The following is a 15,671-nucleotide window of genomic DNA, read 5'->3' as shown; positions in this document are numbered from 1 at the left end:
GATCAAATTTCTAACAATAAATTGGCAATACTTTTGTGCAATTGGCTCGATTATCAGCCATTTGAGCTACACATTTGACACCTTCTGACGTAATTTACGTCTTTGCTCATCAGCGGGGAACTTCCGGAAGACAAACTTATTATCTTCCTTGTGACACGTCATACTTTCTGTGTTAATTTTGTCCACAAATCAGTGACGTAGAACACATATGTATAATGCATGGTCAAAAATGTCCCCGTCTTCACCACCCTGGTGATGCCCTCTAAATTTCCAGTATCATTAAAAATTTTCACTTTATTGGATTAGTTTAAATCACAAGAGTATCCAATTAACGTATCTTCGAAAAATGGAATTTTCTCCAGTCCCAAATCAAGTGCAGCTTGCTGAAGAGCTTGGCGATGTATGTGCGGACAAACGAAAACCAAGGTACACTGATTGGCCAGACAACTGGTGGCAATAGTCACATGATGTGGAATGTGAGCCAACAGGGCCTCTATCACGCCTGTGACGTCAGCATCGTACGGTGCGTGACATTGCATTACGTATATCAAGCCACCATTGGCAGATTCGTAATACCCACCAACAGTGACTATATCGATACTGCGAATTGTAGAAAGCAGCACACATGGACGTATTTTTACGATGTCCTCAATCTCATTCACATCCGGGTCGTACATCTCCCAGACAACGAAAATTTTGTCCGGAAATATGCTGGTGCGCCTGCTCGGATCCTTGAGAATCTCGGCCAGTCCATGCACACCTATATCAGTAGCAGTGGCGTTGGGATGTTTCAATTCGCTTCCGGGTCGAAATAGAACAATCGCCTGTAAGATATGCACAAATAGTTCATGCTAGATATTAAACATTTTGTCCGTTTATCTGCCATTCATTACGCAAATTCTGAAATATATTTTTCCAAAAATAAAAGTGGAATATTTCAGATCGCGTTCATATATCTGGAAACGACGACTTTAAAATGTTAAAACGACTTTTGAAAAGGGATACACTTAAATTGTCCACGACGGGTAGGACAAAAAATATGGTTGGTCAGATTTGTCATGAGACACTGTAAATATAAGACTTACAACATAGTGAGTACAACCACAACAGCGACAACAGTGTGAAAGCTACCAAATGGTCACCAGTAACCGGTGAAATACGGCCTCTTGTTAGTGTACCTCAGTCAGGGTTTTATTATAACTGTTCATGTAAATGCTTAAACAATAGCTAAATACACACCACCTGGCAAGAAGGCTTAAGCAGAATTAAGTAAAAAAATGCGAAAATGTCAGTGAAATATATCAGACGCCACTGATCTAGAATTACTCAAAATGCTGTGTTGTCATCACATTCAATATACAATAACATGAAACAACCCCAAAGGACTAGGCCTCAGCGATGCTTAGTTCACCGGCAGAATCCTGGTTTATACTCTCAAGCTGATTGTACTATATGCTGCTAGCTGAAGTAAATAGCGTTCAGCTTTCATGGGAAGAATACTGTATATAACATGTATAGATTTATAAAAATATATTAAAACTATCTAACATCTAGCTTGACAATGTATGAAGAAATAGAAAAAAACAATTTATTGTGTGGTCAAGATTAATCCCCGTCCATTATCTCACTCTTTTAATCGCTAAAAAGAAGTCTACAGTTACAGGAATCAAAGTCGTTCTCCTATTCGACACAATGGTTTTAAGGCAGGCATGTTATCACTGGACCAATGCGGACCAGTGATAACATGGAGAGTGTTTGGAGAGTGCGTGAATGTAGAGTTCCTCTGAACTTCCAAATTATTTCTTTTTTTACGATTTATGAAAGTATGATTGCGTGAACCAACACAATACTTTGTTAAAGCTTACTATTCCCTAACTAGACGTCAAATACGTGAAAATGATTTTGATTAACGTAATCATCTTTATATTATGAAGAGAATTCCTGCAGGAAACAAAATCTGCTTTTGACCCTATTTTTGTCTTCTAATAAAACAATAATAATAAATTTCACACACATGTTCTGCAGTAATTGTACTTCATATTCAAGTAACTTTACTTGTTTTTGTGTATGAAAAAAAATACACCTCACTGCTGCACCGGAGTGGGGCGATTTCTTATCTAGTTGCAAGGGGACTTTTTTAATGGAATACGAGCTTGATTACAGCACCTGACGGAAGATCTCTTTGTATTTCTTGTTGTAGATCAGATTCTGAATGGCTGGGTTTTGAGAACCTGTGAAAAACTCCCTTGTTTTAACATTAGGGTACACTGACGTCACTTCCGCCTGGAGCCGTGCCTGCAGGCGACCGTAAATCCCTTTGCCTCTCCATTTGTCCTTGACTCTTCCACCTTTGGTGATGATCTTTTCTCCGCTGTGATGGACGTAGGCTCCACCGAAAGCTACCTGTAAAACAACAATAGATTATTAAAATGGTCATTTCCCCTCAGTTGTTCTTTATCAGGAAACTTAATCAGATTTTTTATTATATAATCTGTAGGCCCAGTATTACAGGTTTGAGAGTGCCAATTAAATTATATTACATTTAGCTCCAAATCCGAAATAGGACCGTGAATCAAATCAGATCTACTCCATTTTTCCATTTCATAATTTGATCCAAATTCAGAAGCTTCTTTCGAGCGTGTTTGCTATACCGGTACATTTTTTCAATGGAACAGATCGATTAAATAACGTATGATATCACGTGACAAAGTGTAGGAATACCAGTGTAGGAGGAGTTGGTTACACCATGTCAGAATGCAAGAAATGCGAGTGGGATTTGAAAGCTGGAGAAAAATCGTGCGGGTCGTGGTTACTTTCGAGGACATCCTGCCACCAAAATGGAGACCACGGTCTTTTTTTCGGTGGTTAGTTCGAACTTTATGTCGTGCTGCTGTTATTGTTTGACTCTCTAGTCTTACCCTTCAGCCACGCCTTTTCTGGTCAGTAAAGTTTAAACTAAACTGTCTTGAGCTATTGGCGGAATAATATCGAACGCATCAGATGGTTTTTACTAAGAATATATCCATTCAAAGACACCCGTTATCTATCATATATCACACCTTTTTACAATGAACCTGATAATCAAACCAGAGCATGCACAGTAAATTAGCGCGACCAGTGGTAAATAGCTTTAAAAAATTACTACAATCTGATAGCAAAAATCTTTGTCTGTTTGAGCACATTGCAAAGGCGAATCTGCTTACCGTCTCTCCTTGGATTTCGCCAATTAGTCCGTAAAAGCGTGGGTTTTGGATGATAGCTGGAAATGCCTCTATCAGATAATCTATACCGCTGTAGATCGCACCAGAAATAGCCGCGACTCCATCATGGTCGTCAGGAGTGGCCCACCGGAAGTTCAGAGTCTCCATTAACTCCACAAAAGATTTCCACCGTTATACTCCAGTTGTATTCTATGAAAACCCTGATCTTGGAGGCGAAGGAAGTCCATAAAGGCAATAAGTTGAATAATGGAAATTTTAAACAAATAGTCGACGAAAAATTTCGTTTAGTTTACAATTCACTTTTCTCGGTGTTGACCTTATAAATAAAACAATGTGTCCATCTTCCTCTCTTCTATTTGAATAAATGAACACTTTTCTTTAACATAATCATGAGGTTGACGCCATTAAATATATGTACACATTTCGAATAACGATATCTTATGAATTAGTATGTTATTCTATTTGTATACAGATTTATTTTATTCAAATTGAGAATTCCTTGCCTCGTTCTTTCCAGCATCAAAGTCATCATTGTCGCCCATGTGTGCGCTAATTCTGGTGTTTATATTATGCCATATAGAACCATGCATTTCGCAGAAAACTTGACAAATATACGCAAAAAACTTCACACGCTAACGCAGTCGTCTTGCGCATTGAGCACGTGTTCAACATGTCGCCATGTTGTCATCAGGGTGTGGTAACTGCATGGACTGTAGGTAATTCATACTCTCTATAAACGACAAGTAAACATAACTATAACAAAACTGAACTTCTACACTTTTGTGTACCAGAGGTAGGCAACTTGAGTATTACATTACTGTGTACATCTAGTTCACAAAAGTGTAGAATGTTCAATTTTGTCACAGCCGTGTGTACCTATGCAACACAGTCGCTTTTAGAGAGTATACTTACCATGTAAACTGGATTACAAAACAATGATTTCATAACCCCGAAATCCAGCTATAAGTAGACCATTCATACCTTTGAACCACTTTTACTACGTATTCACAATTTCAGTTTGTGTATACCCGCTAAGTTGATTGGAAATACGAATCAGTTCTAATACATCTATACCTTCAGATTGTGATTCCCTCCTGTTTAATTATCCCCACGCTAAGGTGAACACAGGTGAGGACCTCTTTCTCCCTCGTCACCACCCTTAGTACACCAGGGGCACTTGCCCGTCAGATAAGGTCAGATAAACGTTCAAGCTAAAGGATCGTAGGGCAGTATGACCTCTATAATGAAGTTTAAGAATGACAGCTCAGGCGTGATCATGAGTGGCAATACGATCACAGGATCATAGGGAGCTTCGGAAAATAAGACAGGAACAATTCAGTTTTGTAGGTGTAGAAAACATAAAAATACATTCATAAGACAGAGCGCGAAAAGTGACGGTTTAGACCCTTTGGCCTCATTTCAGCCCACCATGGGTGAGGCAGCTCGATGTGGGAACTTCCTGTGGAAGTAGTTAGGTGGTAGATCTGGCAAGTGAAACACAAGCTGTGCTGGTTTGGGCTGAGCGACCTACCTCTGGCGGATGGGTTTCCAACTCCCCTATTTGGGTTAGCCCACGCTTGCACAGTCAGCCCTGCAAGGCCCTTAAAAATGACCGCAGGGAGTGCTGTCCCTCCAACCAAACAATGGTCACCATAACTTCTCTCCCACCTTGCGGAACCCTTGTACTGCCGGCCACAGGCACCTATTAGCGTAGTCCTCCATAGACTCATTGGACCCATAGACCTTCGTGGATCTCCGTTGACAACAATGGGCCACGTCCGGTTTTGGCTCTTGCTGCCCATATCGCTGCTCTAACTCTCTAAATAGCCCCCTAAGATTAGTATGGGTGTGCCTTGGTCTGGTTTGATAAAATTCGATAGCCCAACTCTGTAAGTGCTACAGGGCCTAGCGCCTTTTCACGTTACCAGTGAAACCGTTCTCGGGCTGCCTGGAACTGGAACGCAAATGCTGTCGCCTCTAAAGTATCTCCGGAAAAAGTAGCTAGTTTTAACGCCGGTGGGCTATCAGTACGACAATAAAACCTAGGACGTGAGAGTGTGTCAGCTCGGCAAGGTCTGTGCCCGTCGACTAGGGTAGGGTGGCCTTTACACAGCTTGAACTGCTGGTCACCTAAATTACCATGTGAGTCAGAAAAATTATGCGATTACTTCTGAATTCTTCATGCCTCCCCCTCCCCCCCCCCCCCCCACACACACACCCACGACCCATAAGATTGAGCTTACTGGCCGTTTCTCCTGCACTTAGGGATGGGATCTGAAGACGACCCAATGGATCACTAGCCTCACCCTTGCCTGCACCCGTCGGGTGCTTTACACGGAGCTTATGACCAGTGGATTGGTAGACTTTCCCCCTCACGGTAGGCCTCTTGCCCTGAAGCCGCTCATGGTGGTCCCTGGCTTCACCTGCCTCCCCAGCTGTTACCCTTGCTAACACTCCGATGAGCTAGGGTCTCCAGTGGGTGTCGAGGCCATATTGGCGCCAACAGGTGATAACACCGTGAACCCACTGTCGCGGGTCACTGGTGACGGGCGGGTGTCAGGTTGACCTGGTTGTATTGATTGCTCAGGCAGAGTCGTGTGCAGCAGTTCCTTTATCTGTCCACATAAATCTGTAAGGAGAGGCACAAGCAGCCTGTTTCGACGTTACTACCCTCCCGCCCCCCAACCCCCCTTTCCCACACACACTCCCTAATCTGAGCAGTGGCGCTATCCATCCCTCATCCTGTAAATCCATTAAAACGAAAATGCACGGACTGTAGGCTCGTGGAGCCTAATGTAGGACTGTAGGAGCTTAATGATGGTATCTACACTATCAGGGGTTAACCGAGGGACCTTCTCCTGCAGTCAAGAGGTTTACAGGGAAGGTACGCTGATTGGGCATGATTTTGTGGCTCGCCCGGGGCGACAAGAAGGCAATCCACTGAACACAATCAATGTATGACCACTAATAATGGTCACACGTGAGTAACCAGTGGGCTAACAACTATTAGGTATCACAAAATATGCCAAAAATAAACAAATAACTACGTAAGCAACGCTAAATGTAATACCCTACACAAAAGTGTCCTCAAATATGGTATCATTACCAAAGATGTATACATGTATACGTTCTCAACAACACCGGAAGGAAGCATGCATTCCCGACTGAAGCGTTCGTTGGACTATAAATTGTTTGAAAAATTGCTCAAATAGCGCACTAGTGCAAGTGTAATTTGGATGTATGGTGTTTTCGTAATTAGATCTTTGCTATAGCCATCTCCTCTCGACAGGAACTTGATTCAAATTCAGAACGAGATACGTTTTGCACGAGGTTGAAGATACGTGTTGGCAAAAACTCATTTTAACCCTTGGTGCTGGGAGTGGGGTGCATTAATTTGCTGCCACTTAAAAATTTACACCAACAATTAGAAAAAAAAACGTAATAGAGCTAAACTGACAAAACGCCGGGTTTCACCGGTTACGTGTGACCATTTACCAATTTCCTGGGTTTATTATCCATTTATTAGTCACTATCCAGATGTCACTGGTTGAGGTATCTTGCTGACACTGACCGATTGACGATGCTCGCATTAATGTTTGTGCAGTCTAACATCCGTTGAAAGCCACTTGTCCTGGATCAATGTGCTATGCAGATGTGTATGTCACATGTGGGAAAGTTCGTCAGCAATTTACCAGATGTCGACGTTTTATTTCGGGATCTACGTCTTCCTTTACCCACGGAACTGACCGCCATCGTGTAGTGAAAATTATATGGTGGTAAACAACAGCTAAATAAATATGTAAATCCATGCCGAAGTCAACAAGTTATTTCACCTTTTAATCGCGGTTTGGAGAAAGGAATGGAAAGCTATTTAATGTCACAATGGCGACTGTATTTCGAATAATGATATGACACATTATGATATGTCAAATTAATGAAAAAATCTTAAAGTAAATCCCCATCGCTGAGTCTCCCAAACTGCAGACAGATAGTTTGATGTCCCCTGAATCCATTTCGATGTTTAAAACGTAGAAAAGGGAAGAAACACGGCAGAATTTGTTCATCAAACATCAGCAAATCTACTCCGCTACGATCGAGCCACCGTTGAACTTGTGACGTCACAGCGGTACATACACTGCAAGCATCCGAAGGTTCTCCATGTGTTCCTCACAGACAGCAGGGAACCATCGCTACACTTTTACCGATAATTTCGAGGTTATTTCATGCCCATGTGTGACTTGCGACTGCATTAACGAAACGCAGAATACTGTAAAGTTACACACGTGGCCTAAAATGGCACTGATTCACAAAATATGGACCAGATCTCATCAAAGACGCTGTTTGATTACAGGGGACTTGATAGTAGTTGAATCAGACTTGCTAATTCAGCCATAACTGCTAAAAGAAAAGGCCGAAGGACGAGCCTTCTTATAATATTCCCCCCCAAAAGCCAAACGGAAAAGACGTCCTGGTTTTCATTCCATGAATGCAAAAGTTGTTTAGCTACTTGCTTGTTTAAAACAGCGGGCTGTGACTCGAACAGAAGGGAGCCGCTAGTCTTTATCCTCAACGGCCACGACGCTACAGGACGTTCAATCATCCGCTCAGTTCGCGCCTTGCCTCTAAGCGCTTGTCTGTTAAATTAAAAAAAAAATATTGTCTGTTAACTGCGAAAATCGTACTAAATTCTCCACAGGTACTGCCATAAATCAGTGGATGTCAGGCAAACCAGACAGGAGCGCATTTGTGTTATCGACGTGACCGAAAATCGGTCGTCATGTCGCCCAGTTGCTATACTGTACATACTCCCCCCCCCCCAACCCCGAGTCTAATATAACTCCGGTAGCCTATGTCTCAAAATATTTGTTGTAAAACTGTTCTATTTATATTATTTTCAGGGTGCTAATTAAGAGATGTACATGAACGGGTAATTATAGATAAAGTCACTTGATAGCTTCTGAAAAGCACACAGTCAGCAACTTAACGAATGGATTCAGCTATGCTTTGGCAGGGGCTTGTCAATGCGCAATCCGGGCATGACGTCACTTGGCCAGGGCTCGCGGTCGACAACATAGGTAGAAGGTTCAACTTTAAAGGTGGTTTTTTTTTTTTTTTTTTAAATGAAAATAGTTACCAGGGTTTAGGGCACATTTAGTGTGAAAATGAAGACGTTGGGTCTCTCCTGTAATTTTGAGGGGCAAAGTGCCTGGGGATATGGGGCAAAACGCCCCGGAAAGCATTTTACCTGTTGCCGTAGGCGTTTCGCTTAGATCAAGGGGAAAAACGCCGGAAATGTTCTATTTTTCATAATTCTCACTTATGGCTGATTGCCAGAATGTTTAGCTGTTGTTGGTAAATAAAGCAACTGTTACGTCATCGATTTAACCTATCATCTGTTCGTTCCAAGTTTTACGCTGGATGTTACAGCACGTTTCCCTTAAAGTGGGCGTCTTGCCCTCCTCTATCCTACCATGCTAGAATATCATGTATGTATCTCCAGCTGCACTTTGATTGCAACTGTTCATATTTATTTATTTATTTGATTGGTGTTTTACGCCGTACTCAAAAATATTTCACTTATACGACGGCGGCCAGCATTATGGTGGGGTGGAACCGGCAGAGCCCGGGGGGAAACCACGACCATCAGATTTCTGGCAGATCTTCCCACTTACGGTCGGAGAGGAAGCCAGCTATGAGCTGGACTTGAATTCACAGAGACGACATTGGTTGAGAGGCGCCTGGGTCACTACGCTGCGCTAGCGCGCTAACCAACTAAACCACGGAGGCCCCCTGTTCATATATGTATCCAACGTGGCTATATGATTGAACACGACGAATACCTAGCCCAGGGGTTAAGCGGGAGTAGACATAATCAGAAAGATTCTGCGCTCTCTGTCCATATTTACTTCAACTTAAAAGAGAATTATACTTATCGTAAAACTTAAGAAACTTATTTGGAGTGATTGGGTCTGATGGAACAACCTTGACACACTAGTTTTGTAGTAATGGCTTGTGACGTTGACTGAAATCATCACACAACGCGCGGGATCAAATACATGCTACAAGGTGAGATACGCACACGCCATGTGCAGGGCCCTTTGGTATATTGCTAACCAAGTAAGGGGTAATTTACAACGTCAAACTGAAACTATCCCTTTAGTCGTAAAGTCTGGGCGAGAACAACCTGTTTTGGTCCTTGTGCAAATATAACTCCAGATAGGATGTACCACCCGGAAAGTCTGTGGTTTCCTTTAAATCCAAGGAAGGTGGGTAAATATCTTTCATAGCCCCTTGCTATATATTGGATTGCTTAAACCTCGCAGGTCATCAATATACCGCTTAGTGAATGAGAAAGACCAGCCCTGGTGAGGTGGGGTGGGGGTTGGTCCTCCATGGCTCAGTTGGTTAGCGCGTTGGTTAGCGTCTCTCATCAATGTGGTCGCTGTGAATTCAAGTTCAGTTCATGTTGGTTTCCTCTCCCGGCCGTACTGGGGAAGGTCTGTCAACAAACTGCGGATGGGTCGTGGGTTTCCCCCCGGGACTCTGCCCGGTTTCCTCCCTACCATAAAGCTGGCCGCCGTCGTATAAATGAAATATTCTTGAATACGACGCCAATCAAATAAATAAATAAATAAATAAATTAACACCGAGACAATTAGGGATGAAATTCTATCTATTAAATCTGTGTAAGGAATATTACATGCTTACAAGAGAATAATTGTAAAATTTAAGCCGTGTTCAAGAGTAGGAACATTTCTTGCGATGTTAACCAGCTATCTGGTTGATAAAGCCCAAAATAGAATTCAAATAATCAGATTCATTTCGAAGTCTTAAACGATTTTTTAAAAAGTATTTAAGTTAAGTATTTTACATATTTATTTCACTATGAATGTATGCCCAGGCAGGCGCCATAATCAGACGGGACGTTCCCGTGTCCGTACACTGCACAGTACGTACGTGCTACCCCATATATTAAGAACATGCACCGGCCAGAAACCACTGAGCGCCTGGTCTAACTGGATATGATGTAAAAGACGCATAGAGCGCATAGGGTAAAACCAGAGCAGCGACGACAGTGTGATAGCGGTGTAACACGGCCTTTTGTCAGTTCACCTCAGTTAGGGATTTTATTCCAGCTGTTCATGTAAATGCATAAGTAAGTAGAACAGCTGTCAAATGCTTTAATAAGTAGAAAACCCACCTCCCCTTCCCACTTTCCCTGCAGTACCATGGCTAAAACTGAATAAGGTAAAACAATGCAGTGATGATTGCAGTTTAATAGACGTCACTGAACCAGAATTACTCGAATTGCTGTGGTGTCATTAAATTTAACACAAAACATTAAAATATGCCAAGGTCTTTTGATTTGGTTCAAGACAAAGTTGAAAATTGCTTTGTCTTAGCAAAAAGTAGAGAGCAACCCATTCGATGTAAGGTGTTTGGTTTCCAGTAAGTTCATCGATGACGTCTCTTCCGAAAATTTCCGACCATTGACGGAAATATGCTTAAAACCCAGGGTCTATTAAGAGGTATAAAATATGCTTCAAGAATGATTCTTTCTCTTCTTTGGCATAATTTTTGTCGTTTTATTAAATCTGTAATCTTCGTTTAGTGTTCGTTTTCTCGATTACTCCGGATTACCAGCGCACGTAGCACAGATTTCTGGTATCCTTCTGTGCTCTAAATACGTACACAGCGTTCTGCTGTTTGTCATTCTTACACGTCAGCCGAGATTTATTTATTTGTTTGACTGGTGTTTTACGTCGTGCTGAAGAATATTAAGTCACCCGTGACGTCATGAAAATATAGCACTGGTCTTAGTTACTTGGTGGGTGCAATTCGCATAGCTTAACAGTTTTCCGTCACAGCAACACGAGTTCGTTTAGGTCACGCGCACAAGTCGTACTCGTATCTCGTTGACGGGTTACTCACAAAGTAAACAAAATCGAGTCAAAAGTCTCTTCTAAACCCCACAAAGCATTCAGACCAAGGCTCCACTGTTACGAATCCATACATGTCTGCAGTTTTCTCTACTACGTGTTTGTAAGGTCTATCACATACAATCATGCACCACCCGCCACTGTTCATCTCGCGCATGCGCCTTAGCTGTGTGTTTAAGTTTTCACCGAATCCCCGAGCAACGCGTGTGACGTCACTATCAGAGGGCACAATCCACTGAATCACGTAACACTTGGTTGTTACAGCAACACCAATCGTCATTTGCAACACATCCGTCTCGCGCTCCCCAAGGGAGGCTACTATGTACGGATGGTAATCAGCAATCAGTTCCAGCTCACTCAGCACCGGTTCAAATGTGACGAAACCTACAAACACCCTTACAGGGAAAAGCGACTGACGCAGGGATTTGTTTTCAAGTATAGTTTTGAGTCCTTCAAGTCCAATCTCGCGCACATTCTCAGGGCGATGTTCAGTATTTTTGATAATGGCCTGTGATTTTGGAGTCAGCTCAAAGGTCAAGAATGGCTGAAAAATACAACAACAAACAGAACAAAAACGATTATTTCATAAATACGACGTTTGCAGATCGAAGTAACACCAGGGAATTAAAATATCAAACGACAAGGCATTGGAACTAATTTTCTCCCAACAGGGTAATCTGGTCGTATTAACAACAATTTAAAAGATGCAAAATATGTTTTGTAATTCATGAATACCTTGTGCTTCGGAATTTTCGAGGAAAATATAAGGTATTTTTTAATGTGTGTACTTACTTTACTTTTTTGTTAAATCTTATCACGAGGGCAGGTTTTCACCTTATTTCCACGTTGTTCCAAACTGGAACATTTTAGACTGTGCTTATATAACTTGCCAGCAGCTTCCACATCTCACAACGACCATAAACGTAAGTGTTTTGTTTGAACCATTTGTACGATTTTCCTACACTGGATTCATGAGGAATATCACGAAAGCATTTCAGCGATCAACTGTCTGACGGTCCTCGTATTATAAGACTAATTAAGGATTTTAATCGAGAAAATAGAAACTCAAATTTGGTGGAAAGTAAATATTTGATTATATGTTATGATGTTATGATTATATATATATATATACTTTTTATCTACTTTTTACCCGTTCAAAAACCTGGCGATAATCCGGACTTCGCTGTAGCTTATGCAGGGACGGATTAGTGTCGTGAGTTGTGAACTCCTCAACCTTGATATCCGGATAGCCGGATGTTCTTACAGCCCTCCGGAAAAACGCCCCTATCTGTCCGTATATTCCGTTATTTCGGAAACGTTCCTTCACTCGCCCGGATCTGCAGTACAGCTTGGTGCCTTCCATCTGAAGAGTGACTGCTCCAAAGGCAATCTGCAATTGTAAAGGAGCTATACACACAAGCAGTTTCACTCAGAAATAGCTTCAGTCAAAAAACAGCTCCAGCCAAACTGGATGCAGACAAAAATTACGACCAGAAAAGGACACGGGTAGAACGTGGTTACGTCCTGAAGTAGATACAGTCAGAAACAGCTACGTCCTGAAGTAGATACAGGCAGATATAGTTACGGGAGGAAGAGGATACTGGCAGAAATAGTAACCGCCAGAAACGATAATTATAGACGTACAGCATCAAGAGTAAGACCAAATCAGCAACGACATTGTGATAGCTGACAACAGTGTGATAGGTGACAAATGATCACACGTAGCCCGGTGAAATACGTCCTCTTGTCTATTTGCCCATTTACCCGTGATTAAGAATGTCTACAGTGTCACGAACATGAACATTAGTAGTGGATCTGTGCAAGGGCTGACGCCATCAGCTATTAGCCTAGTATAAAATTAGAGGTTTCTGGTAGTACGTGGGAAGATCTGCCAGCAACCTGCGGATGGTCGTGGGTTCTCCCTGGGTTTCCCGCTATCCTGTCAACCTAATGCCGCACAAGTGAAGTATTCTTGAGTACGGCACAAAACATCGATCAAATAAGTAAATAAATAAACTCATACTGAGTGTACAACGTCTAACTCCATCCCATCCACGCATACCAACAGTCGAAACAGGTAAAGTCACAAACATGTTCAGTCCAAAGCAGTATAGTCATAAACAGGTAGGCCTAAAGCCAAAACAGGCACTGTCACAACGGGTACAGATAAAACTGTTTATGTACATTAACAGTCAAAATCGGCAGGGCTATAGCCAAAACAGGAAGAGAAAAAAAGTTACTGAAAACAGGTTGGCCTATAGCCAAAACAGGAAAAGAAAAAACAGTTATAGTCAAAACATGTGGCGTAAAAACAGGTAGGCTTATAGCCAAAACAGGAAAAGAAAAAACAGATACAGTCAAACATGTAGTTAAAACAGGTAGGCCTATAGCGAAAACAGAAAAAACAGTTATATTCAAAAGCAGGTAGGCTTATAGCCAAAACTGGAAAAGAAAAAAACAGCTAGTCAAAATGTGTCAAAAGAGGTACAATCACCACAGCTAGGCATGCATTGGCAAAGAAACATGTTTGCTTGTCTTACCACTTCGCCGTTCAACTCTGCTACAGCCCCAAAGAAGCTTGGTTTCTTTAAAAAGCTGGTGTATTTCTCTATGATGTATTCCATTTGCGAGCCCAATCCCGTGTCGATGTTCCGGATGGCGTCATAATCCGTCTCTGTAGAGAATCTGTAAGTTACTTCTCCTAAGTTCGCCATGTTTTCAACTTTTGACCTGATCCTTTGTGATCAACAGAAGAAAAAATAAATGTGTAATGTTCGAGGACAATTTGACGTCAAAACTGGAAGGTCCGTTCCACACTGTGTCAGAACACTGTACTTTGTTGTTACACTGCAGTGCATGTGAACTTTGTCCTCGCCATATGGGCATAACCATATAGAAACAGTGGCGTGTATTACACCAAGAAAATGGAGAATTAGGCCTGTCCCACTTCATTCAGGAGAGTTGTGTTCCGCACTGAACTGGATGATTACTGTATCACATGTTATTCTTCAACGGGCTACAAATCTCAGCTCTATTTTCACATTTCTTGAAATAAACACTTTTCTTATTTTGAGGTTGTAAACAAGAGTGAGTGCGTGAGTGCTTGGGGTTTAACGTCGTACGAAAACAATTTTTCAGTCATATGACGACGAAGGAATCATTAGGGTGCATGTACGTGTAATGTGCCTCCTTGTTGCAGGACGGATTTCCACCGCTCTTTTATTTAGTGCTGCATCACTGAGACGACTTACCGAAGGCAAGTAAGCTGCCCCGCCCGAGCCATTATACTGATACGGGTCAACCAGTCGTTGCACTATCCCCTTCATGCTGAACGCCAAGCGAGGAAGTTACAACTTCCTCTTTTAAAGTCTTAGGTGTGACTCGACCAAGGATTGATCCTGGATCTACCGGTCCCGAAGCGGACGCTCTACCAACTGTGCTATCCGGGCCGGTTTGTAAACAAGAAGAAACATTAGAAGAATTATGGTACGGTCCTGCTGGCATACTTATCAGAGGTCTGTGTACTTTAATACAATATCTGTGACCTTCAAACAATGCCGGCAGGCGAATGGGGGACCCGGTTGCCGAGATAAGGCTGTCGTAACATAGAGAATGCTGTCATGCAAAAATTCTATGCTGGGCGATGGGGACCAATTCTTACTTTAAGCTAAATGTCAACGCAGATGCTGTGAGAAACAATTCCCAACGCCCTCATGAATAAACACGAAATCTCGAAAATGAGAAAGCTAAAAGGGAAAACTAACGACATGCACGATGGGAAACCAAGCAAGAAAGAAAAATGCAATGTGAAAATTTGCTGTCGCAGATACATCAAAAATGAACAAGTTTATATTGATTACGCATTGTTGCTTTGAACTAAAGTTGAAGAGGTTTTTGTCAAACATAGTGATGAAAATTGTACATCTAAAACGATAGCATCATACTAGTATCAGCATACGCTATCCGTTAACACAGAGCTATGTTGTGGCTATATATTTGCCATTATATATATATATATATATATATATATATATATATATATATATATATATATATATATATATTGGATTTCTTCAGACCAATAGAATGCAGTTGAGGGAAGATCTTACTGAACTGCTGAGAAAAAAAAAACGAGTGAGATAATTTATGACGTGTTTTGATACTTCAGGTTTGCACTCGTGGGTCCTGGTTGTTATAACACTGTCCGGAACAGCTCTTGGGGCGTCTCTGTTTTGATCCGTCACTGATGTATAGGTTTTCTTCATCCCCATGCTTAGTTCATTTACATCACAAGGCGCTGCTGTTCTTCTGAAAGGCTAGACTGTTTCCGGTTTCCTCAAACCGTGGTGATATCCATCCTTTAAAGTTATTTCACAATAAGTTTTAACTTGTGTGGGACAAGCTGTTCGCTTGTTCTCTGAATATGTGCTGGTACTATAATATTTATAACCTAACACAATATGAGGCCACGTATGAACTGTGTGGACGTGCGAGGTCCATACAAGTGTAA

At 41.8% G+C, this 15,671-nt stretch overlaps 1 protein-coding gene across 1 annotated transcript; it reads right to left on the bottom strand.

Moving 5' to 3' along the window:
- Positions 1-302: 302 nt before the first annotated feature.
- Positions 303-13,983, bottom strand: LOC135477037 (uncharacterized). The gene is made up of 5 exons (XM_064757188.1): positions 13,702-13,983; positions 12,312-12,551; positions 11,187-11,705; positions 2,167-2,403; positions 303-824 (listed from the first exon to the last, which is right to left on the bottom strand). The coding sequence occupies exons 1-5, from the start codon at positions 13,873-13,875 to the stop codon at positions 303-305; spliced, it is 1,692 nt and encodes a 563-aa protein (XP_064613258.1). The 5' UTR covers positions 13,876-13,983.
- Between the last annotated feature and the right edge of the window lie 1,688 nt (positions 13,984-15,671).

This window comes from Liolophura sinensis, chromosome 10, assembly GCF_032854445.1.
Source record: "Liolophura sinensis isolate JHLJ2023 chromosome 10, CUHK_Ljap_v2, whole genome shotgun sequence".
In the NCBI taxonomy this organism is placed as follows: Eukaryota; Metazoa; Mollusca; class Polyplacophora; order Chitonida; family Chitonidae; genus Liolophura; species Liolophura sinensis.
This window is presented reverse-complemented; position numbering and strand designations above follow the sequence as displayed.

Coding starts and splice junctions, on each gene's coding strand:
- LOC135477037 (XM_064757188.1), bottom strand. CDS start 13,875: ATGGCGAACTTAGGAGAAGTAACTTACAGATTCTCTACAGAGACGGAT. Junction 11,706..12,311: donor ATCGCCAGGTTTTTGAACGG/GTAAAAAGTAGA, acceptor TGTATTTTTCAG/CCATTCTTGACCTTTGAGCT. Junction 825..2,166: donor ACAAAGAGATCTTCCGTCAG/GTGCTGTAATCA, acceptor CATATCTTACAG/GCGATTGTTCTATTTCGACC.